The 22,386-nt window shown below is 46.5% G+C and overlaps 1 protein-coding gene across 1 annotated transcript in view; it reads left to right on the forward strand.

Annotated features, from left to right (window-relative positions):
• Positions 1 to 22,386, forward strand: part of kmt2cb (lysine (K)-specific methyltransferase 2Cb) — a 128,510-nt gene that overhangs the window by 90,840 nt on the left and 15,284 nt on the right. Inside the window, exons 33-45 of the mRNA XM_056292717.1 lie at positions 53 to 194; positions 340 to 581; positions 845 to 918; positions 1,703 to 1,900; positions 2,109 to 4,100; positions 4,946 to 5,259; positions 5,989 to 7,592; positions 7,739 to 7,850; positions 8,119 to 8,185; positions 8,292 to 8,352; positions 8,483 to 8,715; positions 15,586 to 17,217; positions 17,481 to 17,672. Coding sequence (XP_056148692.1) covers positions 53 to 194; positions 340 to 581; positions 845 to 918; positions 1,703 to 1,900; positions 2,109 to 4,100; positions 4,946 to 5,259; positions 5,989 to 7,592; positions 7,739 to 7,850; positions 8,119 to 8,185; positions 8,292 to 8,352; positions 8,483 to 8,715; positions 15,586 to 17,217; positions 17,481 to 17,672 — 6,863 coding nt within the window. The remainder of the gene's footprint in view (positions 1 to 52; positions 195 to 339; positions 582 to 844; positions 919 to 1,702; positions 1,901 to 2,108; positions 4,101 to 4,945; positions 5,260 to 5,988; positions 7,593 to 7,738; positions 7,851 to 8,118; positions 8,186 to 8,291; positions 8,353 to 8,482; positions 8,716 to 15,585; positions 17,218 to 17,480; positions 17,673 to 22,386) is intronic.

The raw sequence follows: 22,386 nt of genomic DNA on the forward strand, positions 1-22,386 counted from the left end.
GTTTAGGTAGCACAACGGCCCAATCCAATTAATCTTTTTGTGCATCTGGTAGGAAATCCCATGTTTCCAAGAATGCCAATGATGAACGGCATGATGGGACCAAATCAACGTTTTCCGCCAAGCCCAGGCGCAGGGCCCTGCATCCCAGAAAATTTCTCCCCCCTCCACCGTATGCCTTTCGCTGACAATCCAAGGTATCACACCTACCACATTAAAGTTGACCAATAACTATTATACATTACGTTTTCAAGACACATCTACATAGTTGTCATACTGAAGGTATTTTATTTAGCAAAGCTTAAGTTTGCCATCTTAACTAATATTTCTACGTTGTTTCAGGGATAGGAAGTTTAATCAGATGCCTAGAGAGGCACTTGCCCATGGCCCATGGCTTTCTCCTGCCCATGGCTCAGGCCCAGCCCCTCCTGGATCTCTGCCTGAGGGGGAGACGGAATCTATGTCCAATGCCCAAAGGAGTACACTCAAATGGGAAAAGGAGGAGACTCTGGGAGAGCTAGCCACTGTCGCACCTGTCCTCTATACCAACATCAACATTCCCAACCTTAAGGAGGAGTTTCCAGGTTAGTCCATGACTGTAAAAGCAGGGTAAACCAAGTTGTCTCAGATGTGAATTTATTTCCCCTTCCATCTTTTTTCATGGTTCGATGTGTGTGTTGTATGGGCCTGATGGGGTTTTGTTGTTTTTGGTTGTTTCTGTATGAATTCACCCAGAGTATGTGGCGTTATTCTGAGCAAACGTGCAGTGCATGTCAGAAAAGAGAAGATTCTCTTGAATCCTCCTCAAGCCCTGTTGGCATGACAACTCCTCTTTTTGCATCAACAGACTGGTCTACAAGAGTCAAGCAAATTGCAAAACTGTGGAGAAAGGCTAGCTCACAAGACAGGGCCCCATATGTGGTAAGATCACTAATTCTTCAAACACTTTTACTGCTGCTATGATATATAAAAGACATTCTGTCACTTGTGGCCCCATGCCTCTTATCAGTGCAATATGAAATCGGACCACTTGCACATGAGCTAATTAATAGAGGAAACACTGTTCAATGTTAGAACCAACTGAGTTCTGTGTAATTAAGCTGGCACAAAGTAATTTTACCTGCCAGAGGCCATGTTTTACAGACCTAGTTGTGATTAAAACCTAAAAGTTTAACTGACATTATCAGCTGGATAAGAAAACAGTAAGGTTACCAACTAAGCATGATTAAATATCTAAAAGATATGTAAATGGTATGCATCATCTAGGCTAAGTCTGGGTGACATTTGATTGAAAGGTGGAAATCTAGTAAATGTTTAAATCTTAGCTGGAGAGCTAAATAGCTGCCACTTAAAACAAAAGCAATTAAAAGTATTTTTGCACAAGATGTGGTCTTGTGTTTTGTATCTCAGACACTTCTTTGTTTTAGTTGTCCATAATTATGTGATAACTAATTAAACAGTTTGGTTTGAAAGTGGGCTACGTTTAGCCAGATGTATTCTGAGCTAGATGAGGGCTAATGCAGAGCCCCATGTTGAAATTAAGACCAGTGCTTGGTGGGTAATTTCACCATATCTGAATATTTTGCATCCCTCTCTCTTGGTGCATATGATATATACATCTGCGTTTACAAAGTATTTGAAATCATACCACTGGCTAGCCGAAATTCTTTCTATTTGCTCATTTGTGATTGATTTTATTTTGCAGCAAAAAGCAAGGGACAACAGAGCTGCCCTGCGTATCAACAAAGTCCAGATGTCCAACGAGACGATCAAGAGGCACCAACCACAGCAGCATCCCCCTGAGGTGTTTGACCCCAACATACCACTAGACACAGAACTGCTCTTTAAAGACCCTCTGAAACCCAAAGAGTCAGAGCATGAACAAGAGTGGAAGTTTAGACAGGTAAGAGTGTATGTAGTGAAGGCAGGGCAGCGGCAGGTCCACTTATGTTAAGACAACTGAGAGGTGATTTATAAAGGCCCCATGGTACAACTGCACTTTCCGCCATGTAGTCAGCTCATCTGGTTCAACTGCTTGTGATATGAGACTGACAACATTAAAACACCCCTTCTAGAGTCTAATCCTTCTTTTCACTTTGCCCCTATTACAGCAAATGAGGCAGAAAAGCAAACAGCAAGCCAAGATTGAAGCCACCCAGAAACTGGAGCAAGTTAAGAATGAGCAGCTGCAGCAGCAGCAGCAACAACAGCAGCAGCAGCAGACAACAGGCAGCCAGTCTGAGGGAGACGGCAACAATAGTGGTAACCAGAGCCCTGCCTCCCAGCCCAGCAATGGGAGTACATCCCCCAATGCTAAAGAGAGCTTTGCTAGGCCCCACCTCCCAGGAACGCCAACCTCGGGGCCTCCTGAGGACGTGTTCCTGCGGCCTCCTCCGCCCCCTCCATCAGGACCCTCCTCCCAACCTCAGTCCCCTCAGGTCTTCTCACCAGGCTCCTCCGGCTCCAGACCATCATCTCCATGGGACCCTTATGCCAAAATGGTGGGAACCCCTAGACCACCAGCTCTAGGGCCAAATGTATGTCGCCGAATGCCCCTGGATTCTGGCAAGTCCCCGAACTCTCTGATTGAGCAGCAGGATAGAGGGAGGCCCTCTCCGGCTCATGAGTCTTTTGGCTCCCCTACATCCATGAGTAATGACCCTTACGCTAAGCCTCCTGACACCCCAAGGCCAGCAGGGGAAATTGACCCCTTCCTAAAGCCGATGGGCCCTCCCAGGTCCAGTCAGGCTTCCCAAGGGAGACCCCCAATGGGCTCCCCTGCTAGGGACCCTTACTCCAGACCTATGATCAGGAATGAGGCTTATCAGCGCATGGCCCTGAATAGGATGATCCTGTCTGACCCTTATTCACGGCCCTTACTAGCCCCTATACCTGGCAGTAATGAGTCTGGCTCAGTGTCTCTGTTCAAAACGCCCATGCCTCCTTCCCAGGCTCAGGACCCCTTTAACCGGCCAGGACCACATCCCTCTGACAGGTTTTCTCAGAGTCATCAGAGTGACCCATACGCTCAGCCCCCCCACACCCCAAGACCTTCTGGAAATGACCAGTCATTCACTAGTCCGCCAAGAATGGGCCAGCATCACTCTCAGGGCCATCAATTTGCTCAGCCAGGACAAATGCAGCAGATGTCTAGAAATCCTTATGCCCATGCTCCCTCCACCCCAAGGCCCGACCACTTCACCTATGACCCCTTTGCCCAACCCACTGGACCACCCAAGCCAGCTTCTGACCCCTATGCTCAGCCCCCAGGTACCCCTCGACCCATGAGTGAGCCTCACACCCAATCACGCCCATTCTTTGAGCCCTATGCTCGACCCCCTGGTACCCCACGTCCACATGACAACTACAGCCAGTCATCAAACACCCCCAGCCCATCCTCAGACCCTTACTCCCAGGCTTCTACTGCTCCTCGCCAAGGTGGGATGAACCAGTTTGGTCACCAGTCTCACCCTACTCAGAGAATGTCCCCATCCCACTCTGTGGACACTTATGCCCAGCCGCCCAGTACTCCGCGTCCTTCCATGGGTGAGAGGTTTTCCAAATCACCAGGTAGCCAAAGGGGGTCTATGGACCCATACACCAACACTGGAACACAAAGGCCAGTGAGTGGTGATATGTTTTCTCAGCCAGGGGCCCCCAAACCAATGCTAAATGACCCCTATGCCCAGCCTCAAGGGACCTTGCGTTCTGGTATTGGTCCAGATGGGCTCAGCAGGCAGGGGCCAAGGCCAGGACCCATGGGGAACCAAGACCCTTTCTCTCCCCCTCAAGGCAGGCTACAGGAGCCTTTTCCTCATCCTGGCTCGCAAACACCAAAAAACCCTGGTATGCTAGAAGACGGATTTAGTCGGTCACCATCCAGGAGACCAAATCAGACACCTGTCCACGACTCATTTGAACAGGCTCCCATGACCCCTCGACCACAGCCAACAGAGAAGATGGAAATGAAAGATCAGTCCAGCATGGGAAACACTGGCACTGCGCCTCAAGACCAGGGCCAACTGTCCAGCAACCCGCAGATTCCTGGCACTTCTGAAGCTCCAAGTGTTCCGCTTGCTGACAGTGAGGAAAGACTCAGACAGGTGTGCCCTGCTTTAATTTTACTTTCCAATTTAACAGCTCCATTGAGATATGGTTTTTCCTTCCAAATGCTCATTTTATCAATCACTATTTCTTAAGATTAGGTGTATGATATAACCACTGATGTCTCAAGATTAGTCTCGTAGGGCATAGGGATTAGTCAAGATTAGTCTCAAGATTTCAGATTCAGTTGATATGGAGGGCTGAAGATGGCTGTGAAATAGAATCAGTAAATAACCCTTGTATCATATAGATTTTTATGCTGTCTTAAATTCGAATATAAATTCAAATTTCAGTCATTTGGTAAAGAGACATAGCATGAATGTTGAGACAATAAAATGAAGCACCTAATATTGCCATACAAAAAAACCCCAAAATCTTCAAATTTAAAGCACATTAGATTTCAGGTAACTATTCAAAACTAACAAAATTAATGGCAGTTATTTCTCAGAGTCTTACGATTATGTGTTGAAATGAAACAAAGTCATATTTAAAAAGTGAAAGTTAGCAAAATTAAATTTGTACAACTATAAGGAAAGTACTGCTCATTTAAAAGCACAGGACGCTTCTTTTTTTTTTGCCAGGTATTACCTATCAGTACCTATAGATGTATAGAGGCAGTCTGCTTTTTTATATGAATGGTGGGCACAGTATGCAGTCACGTAAAAAAAAAAAGTTGCATTGAAGAACATACGATAGTTTGGAAGAAGTGAGTCAAAATAAGTCAACAACTCGAACCAGTTTGCTGAAATTGTATGGCAGGTGATGAAGCCGATGCACCTGAAACATGACCCAGATTTATTTATTTTGTTTTTTACTTTGTTTGCTTGTTTGATTTGATTTGTAGAAGCAACGAATCAGAGAACTGATCCTTAAACAACAACAGCAGCGAAGTGCCATCCGCCAAGAGAGGGGCCCCCAAGAGCCTCCTGGCAACATGACCCCAGGACCACCTCGACCCTGGCCCCAGGATGGCCCTGGGCAGCAGAGCGATATGTTTGGGAGGCCCCCTCCACCCTATCCTGGACAAGGACCCATCAGAGGGCCCATTAGGTTCTCTGGACCTTTTCCAGGGGATCAGCGTGGCCCCTTCCCAAATGAAGGGCAGATCCCAAGGGGCCAACATCCTGTTGATCCTAGTCTGAGACATCAAGGGGCAAGGTTTGTGTTATGATTCTTTTGTGCTTTGCACCAGTGGTGGCTGGTGCTAAAAAATTTGGGGGGGGGGGCACAATTTACCTTGGTGCAGCACACCTGACAGCTGCTTTAATGTCCACACAGTCAGAGTTATTAAGAAGGACAATGTAGCCTATAGATTTTATCAGGGTTCGTAGATGGTGGATGATTGACAGTCGAGACAAAGTGTCGTGGTGGGTGTGAACATGATTGACAGCCACAAGAATTGTCCAATCACATTAGATCAAAAAACATTAAAACAATACCAATTCACTGTCAATAAAAGTGGGAGTGTGGGGCGAACAAAACTGCGGCCCATGGAAAATCTGAAGAAACCAATCAGACAGCAGCCTCAGGTCACCTGTTCACCAAAAGTTTGAGGGCTTACTTAAGGTATCATTTGGCCGGCGCCCCTCCCCCAGGGAGTATATGTATTCAGACAGAAATCAACCAAATACCATTTGAACCAATATTTAATGCTGCTGACAGGCGCTCACAAACCGAAAACACTTTTATTTCATGATTATTTGCGTTATACAACTAAATTAAATTTAACATGTTTAAGTAGATTTTCATCTCTTGATATTTGAAGGGTGCCGCACCCCAGCACCCTGTACTGGCCAGCCGCCACTGCTTTGTTTCGTAGCTATGTAAGCTTTTAGAGAAAATATTGAGGAAATGATAAATAATGAAGACTCTCCAATACATCTTCAGGTTTGCATTTCCAACTGGTGGTCCAGGACCACATGGGGGCCAGGAATTTTTCCCCCGAGGTCCTCACCCAATGCAGGATGTCCCCCATCAGATGAGGCGATCTGTGTCTGCAGACATGGCAAAATCTATGGGTGGCAGCCCCATGGGGCTGCCGCAGCACTTCCCTCCTCGTGGCATACCAGTACAGCAGCACAATATAATGGGTCAGCCTTTTATTGAGCTACGACACAGAGCTTCAGAGAACAGGCTTCGTATGCCCTTTGCCCCCAGCACCATGCAAGGGAACAATATAGACACCAATATGCAGGCTCAGAGGCCCCCTGGCTTCCTGGGAACACCTGAGTTCAGATTCCCTTCCAGCCAGGCGCCTAGAATGATGGACCCCATGGGGAATCAGGCTGGCCAGGCCCAGCTATCAGCCAGCATGGAGAACCTGAACCAGCAGCCACAGATGCCAGGAAACAACCTACCCCGGCAAGCCCCATTGATGAGATCCATGAGCCAACCAGCTTCCAATGAGACCCAGAACATGGCTGCATCGATGATGCTGGCTGTGCCCTCCGCTGGGCAGTCTGAGACTGTTGCTGTGGTAAGCAATGAAGCTGTTGAGGAGAAATTGGATGTAGAGGAGTCGGCCGTCAAGGATCTTGAGGATGTGGAGGTGAAAGACCTGGTGGATGCTGACTTGGAAAACCTGAATTTAGATCCAGAAGATGGTAAAGACCTAGACTTGGAGACAAATGACCTACACCTTGATGATTTCCTGACATCTGGGAAATTTGACATTATTGCCTACACAGACCCTGACCTAGATGACATAAAGAAAGACATGTTTAATGAAGAATTGGATCTAAGTGACCCTATGGATGACAGTGCTGACACAACAGATATTCAGAGGGCTCTTTCTGAGAAAAGGAACTCAAACTCTGGTGGTACCAAGACGTCATCCAGCTCAGAATCTGTAATTGCTAAGTCTGAGGCCCCAGGTGACCAGTCTTCCTCTGAAGTCAAACAGGAAGCTGCCAGTAGTAAGGGCTCTGCCTCTTTGGCATCTGAGCTGGAGATCAAAACAGAGGTCAAAGAGGGTCAGAAGCCCACTGATGTGATAGACCAGCAAGCTGACGGAAACAGCACGACCCCAAACCAGCAGGGAGTGCTCTCTGACTCCACCCCAGTCCTCTCTAGTTTACTCATTAAGCAACAGCCAGAAGAGCAGTCATTAAACCCAATAGTTGAATCTGTCACTCAAAGCACCAACCTGATGTCCCAGCCAAACCAAGCCACTGACACTCAGCATAGCTCTGGACTAACAATGGGTCAAGCAGAATCTGACGCCACTGACACGGGAGAAGCTTCCATGTCTGGTTTTGGGGCAGAGCATCAGGTGGGGCTGACCCCTGGTGTTGACCAGAGCGGTCTTAGCCAGGCTCAGCAGAACATACTAAACCAGGCTGTGGGCCAGCAACATCGGCCGCTGTTATTGGAGGAGCAGCCGCTCCTATTACAGGACCTTTTGGACCAGGAGAGGCAGGAGCAGCAGCAGCAGAGGCAAATGCAGGCCATGATACGGCAGCGCTCCAGCGACTCCTTCTTCCCCAACATCGGTACGTTTTTGAGGCTTTACAATGATGCCCGCCAATACCTGTGGAATTATTTCAGTAAGACCGTGTGTTATGTAAACATGTCTTAAATCATAATCAGTTCTCTCTAACCAAGACATTTTTTTCATGGCATGTTTTGATATTTGCAGATTTTGACGCCATCACTGACCCAATTATGAAGGCTAAGATGGTTGCCCTGAAAGGCATCAACAAAGTCATGGTTCAGAACAACATGGGAATGACTCCCATGGTTATGAACAGGTGAAAAGCACACAAAATGGAAAAATAGAAACATAGAATAGAAAATTATTGAATAACAGCTGTTAAGAACAGTTTATGTATGTTTACACCAACTCAGAGTACACAAAATATTTTCTTTAAAAAAGGCTCTTTTCAGTTATTTGTAGTGTAATACTGCTGTCCTCAGAACCTTGCAGTAGAGTTTTTGCTGTTTGGATTATGGATGTGTGTTTAAATGAACAATGCACACATATAAGCTGATATGTTGTATGTTTTTAATCTGTAACAGGTTTCCTCCTGGTCCGATACCACCTTGTCCTGAAAGCACCCCTGTTCCTCCACAAGTTGTTGGACAGGTATTATTATTTTTACATTTTTTTTAATTTTTTTTTAATTACAAGTGCATTACAAACTAAAATGTAAATATCTAACAATAACCCATTTGTTTACTTTTAAAACCAGGATGCCAAATTGACACAAGTAGCAAGGCCGAATCCTCCAAACTTTGGGCCAGGTTTTGTCAGTAAGTTTTCCGTTCATATTCATTTTCAATTTTTACTCTAAAGGTCTTTCAGGCCTGGGATTCTTAAGATAATTTAGTTTTTTTAAATCTGTCGAGACTGATAACAAGGCAGCCTTTTTCTCCCTTTCAGACAACGCTCAAAGGGCTCAGTATGAGGAGTGGCTCCAGGAGACACAGCAGCTACTTCAGATGCAACAGAAGTTTCTAGAAGAGAAGATAGGAGCACACAGGAAATCCAAAAAAGCCCTGTCAGCCAAGCAGCGAACGGCTAAGAAGGCTGGGAGGGAGTTCCCTGAGGAGGATGCCGAGCAGCTTAAACATGTCACAGAGCAGCAGGGTGTTGTGCAGAAACAACTGGAACAGGTAAATGCTCAGCCGCTGAGTCCCAGCTTCTGCCCTTCTCTTAACTGTTGGTCACCCTAAGCTGTTTGTTCATCCTTCCTCTCAGGCAAATGTCAACAAGACTTGTTTATCATTGTTTATCACAGTGGTGAACCGTGACTCTTAAAACTCGGCCCTCTGACCACCCTTCCCTTGTCAGGAAAATAGAGCAAACCACCAGCCTAGCTTACTGTGTCCTTTCCTGTAATACTGAAACCTATGACAGTTCCAGCACTGAAACAGAAGTTAAGACACTAGTCCAGCTTAAGCAATGCAACGAGCTAACAGCACGGACAGAGTGAGAGTTGTCACCAAACTAAAAACAGCTCATTTATAAACAAAATACAAATCATCCTTACAAATAATTGTATCATTACACAAGCTGGGTGCACACCTCAGCAGAATCAGAATTAGAATCCCCCCCCCTTTTTTTTTTTTTTTTACTCCCCAATTGCGTCCGGCCAATTACCCCACTCTTCCGAGCCGTCCCAGTCTCTGCTCCACCCCCTCTGCTGATCCAGGGAGGGCTGCAGACTACCACATGCCTCCCCCGATACATGTGGAGTCACCAGCCGCTTCTTTTCACCTGACAGTGAGGAGTTTCACCAGGGGGTCGTAGCGCGTGGGAGGATCATGCTATTCCCCCCAGTTCCCCCTCCCCCCAAACAGGTGCCCCGACCGACCAGAGAAGGCGCTAGTGCAGCAACCAGGACACATACCCACATCAGGCTTCCCACCCAGATGTCTGTAGGGATGCCAGACTAAGCCAGAAGTAACACGGGGATTCAAACTGGCGATCCTTGTATTGGTTGGCAACAGAAACCTAACATAGAATAACAACAGTACAACACAACAATCTTCACATATATACACAAGGATTGACTTATACAGGTGAAATAAGAGGTGATAAGGTGCAGTGGTGCAGAGAATATATCAGAAATGCTGAAATAGATGTCAGCAGGTTACTGACATACATGCCTGAGGTAGATGGACATGACAGAGCGTACCAGTATATGTACCATGTACAGTACATTATATACAACATGTACAGTACAGTATATACGCTCACTGGCCACTTTATTAGGTATACCTTGCTAGTACCGGGTTGGACCCCCTTTTTGCCTTCAGAACTGCCTTAATCCTTCGTGGCATAGATTCAACAAGGTACTGGAGACATTCCTCAGAGAGTTTGGTCTATATTGACATGATAGCATCACGCAGTTGCTGCAGATTTGTCGGCTGCACATCCATGATGCGAATCTCCCGGTCCACCACATCCCAAAGGTGCTCTATTGGATTGAGATCTGGTGACTGTGGAGGCCATTTGAGTACAGTGAACTCATTGTCATGTTCAAGAAACCAGTCTGAGATGATTCGAGCTTTATGACATGGCGCGATATCCTGCTGGAAGTAGCCGTCAGAAGATGGGAACACTGTGGTCATAAAGGGATGGACATGGTCAGCAATAATACTCAGGTAGGCTGTGGCGTTGACACGATGCTCAATTGGTACTAAGGGGCCCAAAGTGTGCCAAGAAAATATCCCCCACACCATTACACCACCACCAGCAGCCTGAACCGTTGATACAAGGCAGGATGGATCCATGCTTTCATGTTGTTGACGCCAAATTCTGACCCTACCATCCGAATGTCGCAGCAGAAATGGAGACTCATCAGACCAGGCAACGTTTTTCCAATCTTCTATTGTCCAATTTTGGTGAGCCTGTGCGAATTGTAGCCTCAGTTTCCTGTTCTTAGCTGACAGGAGTGGCACCCGGTGTGGTCTTCTGCTGCTGTAGCCCATCTGCCTCAAGGTTCGACGTGTTGTGCGTTCAGAGATGCTCTTCTGCATACCTCGGTTGTAATGAGTGGTTATTTGAGTTACTGTTGCCTTTCTATCAGCTTGAACCAGTCTGGCCATTCTCCTCTGACCTCTGGCATCAACAAGGCATTTTCGCCCACAGAACTGCCGCTCACTGGATATTTTCTCTTTTTCGGACCATTCTCTGTAAACCCTAGGGATGGTTGTGTGTGAAAATCCCAGTAGATCAGCAGTTTCTGAAATACTCAGACCAGCCTGTCTGGCACCAACAACCATGCCACGTTCAAAGTCACTTAAATCACCTTTCTTCCCCATTCTGATGCTCGGTTTGAACTGCAACAGATCGTCTTGACCATGTCTACATGCCTAAATTCATTGAGTTGCTGCCATGTGATTGGCTGATTAGAAATTTGCGTTAACGAGCAGTTGGACAGGTCTGCCTAATAAAGTGGCCGGTGAGTGTACAACACTTACAGTATATACAACATGTACAGTACAGTGTATACAACATATACAGTACAGTATGTACAAAATGGTTGGATTTATTGACAATGTTAAGCGTTCATTTGAATGACAGCCCGTGGAGAGAAAATTGTTATATCTGGCTGTTTTGGGGTACAGTGCTCTGTAGCGCCTGCCAGAGGGGAGGAGTTGGAACAGGTTGTGATCACAGTGATGGGTCTGCAGTGATGTTGCCTGCCCATTTCCCAAGTCTGGAGGTGTATAAGTCCTGAATGGAGGGCAGGTTGGCACCAATGATTTTCTGTGCAGACCTAACTGTCTGTTGTAGTCTGTCCCTATCCTGTTTGGTGGCCGATCCAAACCAGACAGTGATGGATGTGCAGAGGCCAGACTGGATTATTGCAGTGTAGAACTGAGTCAGAAGTTCCTGAGGCAGGTTGAATTTCTTGAGCTGGCAGAGAAAGTACATCCTCTGCTGGGCCTTTTTGATGATTGTGTCTATGTTAGATGCCCACCTTAGGTCCTGGGAGATTTTGGAATCCAGAAATCTGTAGGTTTTCAGCACAGGTACCGTGCTGTTGAGTATGGTGAGGGGTGGGGGGCAGTGTTGGGGGACTCCTCCTGAAGTCCACTGTCATCTCCACTGTTTTAAGTGTGTTCAGCTCCAGGTTATGGCCACACCAGAGGGCCAGCTGGTAAACCTCCCGTCTATATGCAGACTCGTCACCATCCTGGATAAGGCCAATGATGGTTGTGTCGTCCACAAACTTCAGGAGTTTAACAGACGGGTCACCTGAGGTGCAGTCATTTGTGTAGAGGGAGAAGAGTAGAGGGGAGAGCACATATCCTTGGAGGGCGCCAGTGCTGATTGCCCGGGTGCTGGATGTGATTTTCCCCAGCCTCACCAGCTGCCTCCTGTCCGTCAGGAAGTTTTCAATCCACTGGCAGATGGGGCTTGTTCAGTGAGCAGGGTGAGTTTTGAGTGGAGGATATCTGGGACGATGATGTTGAACGCTGAGCTGAAGTCCACAAACAGAACCCATGTGTGTGTCTCTGGGGAGTAGAGGTGTTGGAAGGTGTAGTGCAATCCCATGTTGACTGCATCATCCACTGACCTGTTTGCTCAGTAGGCAAACTTCAGGGGGTCGAGCAGGGGGTCCTGTGATTTCCTTCAGGTGGGCCAACAGCGGTCTCGAAGGATTTCATGACTACAGACGGAATATGGTTACAACGAGCCGGGGTGCAAAACTATTTGTAAAACACATGACAGCCACCCCCTCCCACCAAAATAAACCAAGAACATTTCATGTAAGCCTACACATCATGAACACACACACAAAACCAAGCAACCATTAGCGACAGACACTTCAGAACCATGGACAGTGAACAGGGATCATGGCATTTTGGGAACCCAGCACCACATACAGGCAATATTGTTAATAAAGAATATTATTAGATTGGCACAGCAGCCTATCAAATATATATGTTGCAGTAAATGTGCGTAATGACTGCTGAGTTGGTAAATTTACAGATTGACCGGTAATTCTGCATAATGACCGTTTTCCCAAATAAACCTTAACATATGTATACAAAACAGTGGTGGCAGCGGCCAGAATAAAATCAGTTAGCACAACGGCCTATTAGATTTTAAATAACTTAACAAGTTATGCTCTGGTGTAGGTCAACTCCAAGTTTTTATTAAAAGTTCATCTTGAAAACAGCGTGGATGATAAATTTGCAACGGTGTCCTCCTCACGAGTGGTAACGTTACTCACTGCTTCCATCATGAACCAATAGGCTAACTAGCTGGCTAGTTTATCTTTTTATTTTTATTTTTTTATCGCTAGCTTGTGATTCGTGTTCCCCTGCAGCGGGCGGAACTTGTCATAAAGTTAGCGAGAATATCTTAGCCTCTCTGTGAGGGCCTAGAGCAGGGGTCGGGAACCTTTTTGACTGGGAGAGCCATAAAAGCCAAATATTTCTAAATATATTTCATTGAGAGCCATATAGTATTTTTAACGTATAATAAATTAAATATGTGTTACTTTTAATGCGACTTCTGGTGCTGCATAGTTTTGCTGATGGCCTTGTAGTCTGGTTCATACGTGGTGAGGTTGAGCTTCATGCAGGCGTTGAGGCTTCCATCAGTTAAACGTGAGCGTAGGTTGGTCTTAATGTTCCTCATATGCGAGAAAGACTGCTCACATGCATATGTAGAGCCAAACATGGTCAATACGGCAATACTCACACGCTGCATTGTGTGGTATGTCACAGGAAGCTCGTTCCAAGTTTTAAGAATCAGCTGGTCTTCAGGTTGAAGATTTTTCATTTCTGTCCACTTGTGTTCCCTCGCCAGCTCTGCTCGCTGTCGCGCAAGACTTTCCAACTCTCCATTAAGTGACTTGAACTTACTCATCCACATGTCTGATGCCTTCAGGTCACCAACTTCCAGCTCAAAGTCTCCGATAGAGAGCCCGAGGATGCATGTCAGGTCGATTTTGTCTACTGCACACTCATGTGGATGAGTGATGAACTTGAAAAGACCAGTGCGCGCACGAAATTCTCCAAAACGTGCTTTGAATGACTGCAGGAGATTGGACGTAAAGCCAGCTAGCTGCTGGAGATCCAGATGTTGAGTGGAGTCACTTGCTAAGCATGCATCTCTAAATTGTTGCAGTCTTTCAAAGTGCAGAAGACGACCTGTTTCAATGTCCCTGAAAAAGACTTCCAGCTTGCTTTCAAATGCAAACACTGCTTGTTGAAGGGATGAGATTGTATTTCCAATACCTTGCATTTTCACATTGAGCTGGTTCAGATGGCCAGTTATGTCCACGAGATAGTGAAACTGCAGGAGCCAGTCAGCGTTGTCTAGCTCAGGATGCTTGACGCCTTTCATTTCAAGAAAAGTCCGGATTTCACTCAGGCAAGCCGCAAAACGGCTGAGCACCTTCCCCCTTGACAACCAACGCACGTTGCTGTGTAAAAGCAGACCGGGATAATGATTCCCAACTTCTTCTAACAGAGCTTTAAACTGGCGATCATTTAAAGCTCGGGCAACAATAAAGTTGACCACTCGAATGACCAGAGACATCACCTCGCCAAGCTCCTGGCCACACGTCTGAGCGCAAAGCGCCTCCTGGTGCAGGATGCAATGAAAACTTAGGATGGCTCTCTTTTCATGTTCACGGAGAAGCGCTACAAATCCTTTGTTCTTCCCCAACATACAGGGTGCACCATCAGTACAGACAGAAATACGTTTATCCATCGGTAGTTTTTTTTCTTTAGCAAACTTCATGAAAGACGTGAATAAATCCTCTCCTCTTGTTGTCCCTTTCATTGGCGAAACAGCCAAGCTTTCCTCACGCAGTGTGTCACCTGCAGCATACCTGGCAATTATACTGCACTGAGATAGATGGCTAACGTCTGTTGACTCATCTAACGCGAGAGAAAAGTATGTCCCGGCGTTTATGTCCTTAATTTGTGTTTCCTCGACTTGATTTGCCATCATGATGCTACGATCGTGCACAGTTCTTGCTGACAGGGGCATGTCTTTTATTCGTTTGATTATCTTGTCTTTATTTGGGAAGTCATCAAGCAGTTCATTGGCCACATCAAGCATGAATGTTTTGGCATACTCGCCATCTGTGAATGACTTTCCATTCCTTACTATTGCCAAAGCCCCCGCAAAGCTAGCGGAATTCCCGTCACCTTGCTTGGTCCACACACGTAGTTGCTGCTGACTCGTCTGCACTCTCCGCTGTAGCTCCTCGCATGCCCTTTTCCTGCTGTCCCCCGCTGGAGATTTCGATGCAAATGAAGCATGGTGCGTATCGAAGTGCCGCTTTATATTTGACCGTTTCATCGATGCAATTTTATCATTGCATATTAGACATACCGCAGATCCTGCTCTCTCCACAAATGCAAATTCCTCCGTGCACGCAGCCTGGAATGCACGGTAATCATCATCTTTTTTTCTTTTCGCCATCTTTTCCGTTACAAGGGTTGAAGCGGATAAACTAGTTGGCTATCTGATAAAATTGATTTCTTCACCTTTACAATGACCCGGACATGCTCGCGAGCCATTGGTTCCTGACCCGACCCACGGGTGACCCGTGACCCGTGAAATTTATCTTCAAAACTAATTTCTGTTTACTTTAAAATGACACAGTATTATTAAGAAATATCACAAGTATTTTAAAATCAGTTCCAAACGGATTTTTTTTTTTATTATTATTTTTCAACTCAAAATTGTCTGGGAGCCATATGCCGTCACCGGAAGAGCCATATATGGCTCGCGAACCATAGGTTCCCGACCACTGGCCTAGAGGGCCCTGACAGTTCCCCTCTGGTCACATTTATCTAAGTCAAACTAAGGACCAATAGTTAATACTTACAATTGTACTCGTACTCACCTTACTTCATCAGAACAGATGTGTTTTCAGAATTACGGTACTTTCAAAAAAGTGAATTTGACAAAATTGCTCTTGAAAATGTACAGTATATCTTTATTTCTGTAACTGAGGAAAACTAAATTGGAATTTTTTTGTGATTGTTCACATCATGTTTCAGATTCGCAAGCAGCAGAAGGAGCATGCTGAGCTGATTGAGGAGTACAGAGTTAAACAACAGCAAAACAACATGCCACCTACTATGATGCCAGGAATGCCACCAATGCAAGTTCCTACTGGCATAGTACCAGGTGGACCACCAATGGTTCAGCCTCCTATGAACCCCATGATGCAAATGCAGCTACATCAGGGCCAGCCAAATGCAACCCCGCGTATGCCCAATGTACCACCCGGCTGGCACCTTAGAGCTCCAGTGCCCATGGGTGGCCCAAGTATGCCTCCTATGATGCCCCCACAGGTTACTATGGGAAATCCAGGTCCACCTCATCAGATGCCAATGGGTAACCTACCTCAGCACCCACAGATGCCCATGGAACCTCAACCACCACAGGTTCCACCAGGTGGGGTCAAACCTGTGCAGGCAGGGGGTGTGAAGTTTGATGACAACAACCCATTCAGTGAGGGCTTTCAGGAGCGGGAGAGGAGGGAGAGACTGAGGGAGCAGCAGGAGAGGCAGCGGGTGCAACTCATGCAGGAGGTGGAGCGACAGAGAGCTCTGAAACAACGCATCGAGATGGAGCAACAAGGCATGATAGGGCCAGATGGGAACATGGCACCACTTGCTCAGATGCCCTTTTTTAATTCTGAGCTGCCCCAGGACTTCATACAGCCTCAGAGGCCTCCCCCACAACAGCAGCAACAGCCGATGTTCCCCCAGCAGCAGGGCATGCAGCCTGGTATGGGCTCTCCGCCTGGGGCTTTTATTCAAGGTGATAGGAGAGTCATGATGGGAAATGGGATGATGCCACAGGACATGGGGCCTGGTTTTGGTCCTGATAATCTCCCAGCTAATTTCCCTCAGGGTCAACCCAGACCTCGCCGGTTTAGTGGGCCAGGGATTATGCCACAAATGCCTGTTGATGGGCCTCCATTTGGGGCAGATACAGCCACTCCTCTGCCCTCCAACTTCCCAGGATCAGGCCAGTCTCTGATCCAACTTTACTCCAACATCATCCCAGATGAGAAGGGAAAAAAGAAGAGAAACCGCAAAAAGAAAAAAGATGATGACGTAGAGTCAGTCAAGACACCCTCCACGCCGCATTCTGACCTCACAGCCCCTCTTACACCCTGTGTCTCAGACACCTCCTCTACACCAACCAGAAACCCTCATCTCTTTGGTGACCAGGACCTCTCCAGGTCCCCCTTGCTAGGTTCATCCACTCCCAGTCACTCTGAACTGGAGAGGCAGCTATCTGGAGGGCTAACTGGACAACCAAGTCTCCCCCCAGACACAGCAAGGGCCCAGGAGCAGGACAGGATCCTCAGCAACATCAAGCTGGAAAAGACTGAGACCAGTGAGTGTCATGGGCCCAGAGATAGTGCCATTGGCTCAGAAATGGGCTCTATGAAAGAGGAGAGTAGTAAGGGCGCCATGTCCCCTTTCCGTACTGGGCAGAGTCCTTCCAATAAGGGCGAAGCTGGCAATGAACTGTTGAAACACCTCCTGAAGAACAAAAACACGCCTCCACCGGGGCTGCCCCACCAGAGGTCAGAGGAGAGTCTGCGCTCAGAGGAGGAAGAAGCTGCAGACTGCAAGGCCCTGCTTCGACAGAGCTCCCTGGACAGTAATGGGGTGAGTCTTCTCTTGATGAGTAGGCTTAGGAGGTGATCAGCAATGAGTCACATTAAGTAATGCAGAATGGGAGGCACATTAGAAATAATCTGGTATGAATCATAGCTGTCAGCTTTTGGATCAGTCATTGTTGTATCTTGGAAAGTGCACAGCATTTTTTCTGAAAAATGCTATTTTATTCCCAAGACTTGACATTTATTGATGATCTGATGTACACCTTTTTGTTTTGTTTACTTTCAATAACTTCTTTCTCTTACCTCCAGGCCTACTCAGATGGCACACATGACTTCCCTGGACCTCTGCTCCCTGAACAAGAAAAGAAGAAAGGGCGGAACAAAAGGGCTCCCAAGGGTGGGGAGAAACCTGTTTCTCGCTACAAGAAGAGGAAGAAGGATGGAGAAGAAAAGCAACTAATGCACTCTGGCGCTGACACTGTAATGACCCAAATCAAACAGGTAAGATATGGACTTCAACACCCAGTGAGTTTGTCCTAATAAGACAGAAGGGATCTGGCCCACTCCACTTCTTTTTTTATGGTCCCCCCCCCCTTTCTCCCCAATTGTACTTGGGCCCCACTTGTCTGAGCTGTCCCGGTCTCTGCTGTACCCCCTCTGCCGATCTGGGGAGGGCTGCAGACTACCACATGCCTCCTCCGATATATGTGGAATCACCAGCCGCTTCTTTTCAACTGACAGTGAGGAGTTTCTCCAGGGACAGACACTACTTCTCCAGTAGTGTCTGTAGGGACGCCCGACCAAGCCGGAGGGAACGCGGGAATTCGAACCGGCGATCCCCATCATAGTAGGCAACGGAATAGACCGCTATGCTACCCAGACACCCATCCCCAACCCATTTCTTTGAGAACGAGAGGAGTGAGACTACATTTCTTGAGATAGTAGATGGTAAAACTCTGTGTGCTCTGTTTAGCGGATTACAGTGTTAATTACGGTGGAAATGGAAGAGCATTTCCACACAGTGAGCAGACACCATTGCATCCATCATAAGCATATTACTGTAATAATGCACTTCCTGGGTGACGGGTATACATACAGGCATTAGTAACAGTTAATAATAGATATTTAGGGTGGCACGGTGGCCCAGTAGTTAGCACTGTTGCCTCACAGCAAGAAAGTTCTGGGTTCGAACCCCACGCCGTCCCAGGTCCTTTCTGTGTGGAGTTTGCATGTTCTCCCCATGTCTGCACGGGATTCCCCCAGGTGCTCCGGTTTCCTCCCACCATCAAAAAGACATGCATGTTAGGGTTAAAAATCCTGCCTGTGCCCCTGAGCAAGGCAATAGGAAAAAGAACTGGAGTTGGTCTCTGCTCCTATATAATAGGAGGATTAAATAGAGAAAACAAATGTCATTGTAACCTGCAATGACAAAATAAAGTGGCTTTCATTTCATTTCATTTCATTTATTCAAGGAAATAGAAGAGTTATGATCCTGTTGGTAGACCCCTCTGTGCTACTTACAGAGTTAAGCTTCAGGGAGCCTCATGAAGTATTTCTGATTCTTCCGAGAGAGGAGCACTGTACAGCATAATCTGCATCACTTTAAATGCACTTTAACAAAAAACTAAATGTATTTTATGTATTATATTCATCTCTTAGCAAGAATGTGAAGGCCATTTTCACCCTTTTCTTAGATTTAAATTGCTGTTTTCTTATTTCTGGAGGAAAAAAAAACATTTTAAGCAAAAGCTTTTTGAGCGTTACCTGAAAGATTTCTCATCTAGATCCAACTAAGAATGAAAAGCAAAGAAACAACACATCTATGAGTTTTATTAAGAGCCCTGTTTGGCGCTAAACAAAGCCACCAATGTGCCACAGAGAAAACTTTGGTTTTTGCTTGTATGCGATTTAGTACTGGCCCCCAGTTGCTGCCCGCATCAAATTCAAAACCCTGACACTCGCTTACAAAAAGAGACGGAAAGCCACTTTATTTTTGTCGTTGTACAGGTTACAACGAAATGTAATTGACAGCACGGTGGTGCAGTGGTTAGCGCTGTTGCCCCACAGCAAGGAGGAGGAAACCAGAACTCCCGGAGGAAACCCATGCAGACATGGGGAGAACATGCAAAAAAAAAAACAACAATTAAAACAGCTCCAACATACCTAAACTACTCATTCAGGTCTACGCTCCCTCCCGCTCACTACGCTCTGCCAACGAAAGGCACCTTGTACTACCACCACAACAGGGCCCTAAGTGGCTAGCTAGACTTTTCTCTTCTGTAGTTCCACGGCGGTGGAATGAGTTACCAAACTCTGTTCAATCGGCAGAGTCCCTCTCAGTCTTTAAGAAAAGACTAAAGACCCAGCCCCTTCACAAACACCTCTGCACTTGATGAACTGAAGGAAAAAAAATCTTCTTCTGGGGGGCGTCCGGGTAGCGTAGCGGTCTGTTCCGTTGCCTACCGACATGGGGCTCGCCGGATCGAATCCTTGTGTTACCTCTGACTTGGTTGGGCGTCCCCACAGTCACAACTGGCTGTGTCTGCGGGTGGGAAGCCGGATGTGGGTATGTGTCCTGGTTGCTGCACTAGCGCCTCCTCTGGTCGGTCGGGGTGCATGTTCAGGGGGGAGGGGGAACTGGGGGGAATAGCGTGATCCTCCCACGCGCTACGTCCCCCTGGCAAAACTCCTCACTGTCAGGTGAAAGGAAGCGGCTGGCGACTGCACATGTATCGGAGGAGACGTGGTAGTCTGCAGCCCCCCCCCCCCCCCCCCCGATCAGCAGAGGGGGTGGAGCAGCGACCGGGACGGCTTGGAAGAGTGGGGTAATAGGCCAAGCACAATTGGGAAGAAAAAAGGTAGAAATTTTAAATCTGCTTCTCTGTACTCTATGTGCATCCTATCACACTGGAACTGAGCTTTATGGCCTTGCTCCTGCCGTTCTGTCCTGACTGGATCCTTGCTTATGTTCTATCAGCTCTCAGATGCACATCGCTGTGGATAAAAGCATCTGCTAAATGAAATTGTAATTGTAGTACATCTGTTTATGTTAAGCCCTCCAAAAATGATTTGGCTCGGCTGGGAGCTTCTGCTGGAAATGTGTATAGACGTAAAGCTCATGAAAACTTACTTCCTGAATCAGCTTGGTACTGTAACCCATTGGGTTCAATGTGGACACATTATTGACTGCAAAAGTAAGAGCAGTGTTACTGTTTCCAAATTAGAGATTTCTGCATCATGAGTTTTTTCTGTTCTCATCTCGCTGGTTCAGGTTAGACAGCACTGAGTCAGATGTTGCTGTTGTCAGATAATTGTCATCTAGTGTACCCAAAATTGGGTAGAAACCTCGCCAGCTACACCTCTACCATGCTCCAGTAAGACAGTTGGTCACTAATTCTTGTGTCTTTGAGATGCAAAGAAAATCTGTGATGAATATGCAGATGACGGCCCTCGCTGAAAGAAGCGTTGCAAGCTCAGGTATCAGAATTGAATATATCTGCATGGGTGACGGTGCAAACTAATGTGCTTTTGTCCCTGTGCTGAGGTTCATAGTTAAGAACCAGTGTTTCTTCAAGTTGCCAGGCATGGCATGGGGCCCTCCTAAGTCTCTGGACAAAGCAGCTGTTACATGAGGAATTCTGAGTTTTAGAAAGATGAAAGCCAATGTACAGCCTGGAGTTACCGTGTTTTTTGATTTTGGAAAGCTAATGGAAGCTCAGCTCCCATGTCTTGATGCATGCTCAGTAATCCAGGTAAGAAAATCAAAGAAGGTTGAATCAGTTCATCTGGATACCATGTTTATAGAGAGATACGTTTCATCGCTCCACGTATCTGTCAATACATATCTGTCAATACGTAGCTGTCAAGATGAACTGATTCAACCTTCTTGGAAGGTTATTTAGGTTAGTTAATGGTCACACCATAGTTGCATATGGAACTGGTTGTTGGTTTCAGTCATTATGCCACTGCATTGTTTATAAGGGTGGGATACCTGCAGTCGGTTCAGACAGAAGCGGTCACTTCTTTGAGTGATGAAATGTTTCTTGTCAAAAAATATATCCAGATGAACTGATTCAACAGCTCCCCTGTACTTTCTGCCTGGTAACTCGCCATTCAGCGACCAGTTGAGCGGAGTGAAGTTATCGTTTTCTGGCAGTGGGCCCTGTGGTTCATCTTCAGGAAAATCATAATTTACCAGTTCGAGCATGTACAACTGAATCACGCCAATTTGATGCTGCCATTGCTCCCAGATCACGAGTTCTAACTGACCACCGTTTCCACCATCGATCATTTACTCTTTTTCCAATCGGGCAGTTCGAGTGCCGGTTCGGAGGCGGTGCCTAATCTCGAACGAGTTCTTAATGTTTCGACAGACAAAGAACCAGCTCTCAGCCAGGAAAACTGGTTCCAGAGTGGCACCAACTCTTTGCTGCGCTAGGAAAAAAGAACCGCTTACGTCAGGGCCGGGGCGGGATTATCGTGGCCCACAACACCAATACGGGATGCATTACTCGGCAGCAACAGTCAGTTCTGCCGAATAACGCACACACCCCTTCATCATCATCATCAGGTCAAGTATCCTCGGATGGCCCTGACCCTCTCACGCCACTCGTCAACACTCAGTAATGACATTTCAAATCAAAGCTTGATAGGAATCAAATGGTTTTATCAGCACATACTTTATTTGATCATCTTTGACAGAGTGAATTTGACCCCCCCACATGCATTTGTCCACATTTAAAAACCTCATTTGAGCATAACTATCTTGAAATCCTATGCCTCGACAAGGAACACCAAAGAGTTGGCCCTAAGAAATATTGTAAGATTAATCAAGGAAACCTTGTAAGTTTCTGACCAGTCACCCCACAAGAGAACAAGGCAGATAATCACAGGTTCCATTAATTCTATAATGGACACTTGTGTAATGATACTTAAACAAACCATCCGTCAACAGGGAAATAAAAACGTCTTGTCCACGAGACTGGTCTCTGGAGAGAGCTCCAGCAAGCTGACAGCGGGGTCTGTGAGCATGAGCTGCCGACTGCTGCTTACTTTGTGGAGCTTCTTAATTCCGAAAACGCTGGAGCAAATTTTTGATTCACCATCAATTTTTGTAAAACTGCCAATATATGAATTCTACACAGTTGATTTCTGGCCTTAAAAGTTATCAGACGTGGGGCGTCCGGGTAGTGTAGCGGTCTGTTCCGTTGCCTGC

The sequence above is a fragment of the Lampris incognitus genome, chromosome 14 (assembly GCF_029633865.1).
Source record: "Lampris incognitus isolate fLamInc1 chromosome 14, fLamInc1.hap2, whole genome shotgun sequence".
Classification (NCBI taxonomy): Eukaryota; Metazoa; Chordata; class Actinopteri; order Lampriformes; family Lampridae; genus Lampris; species Lampris incognitus.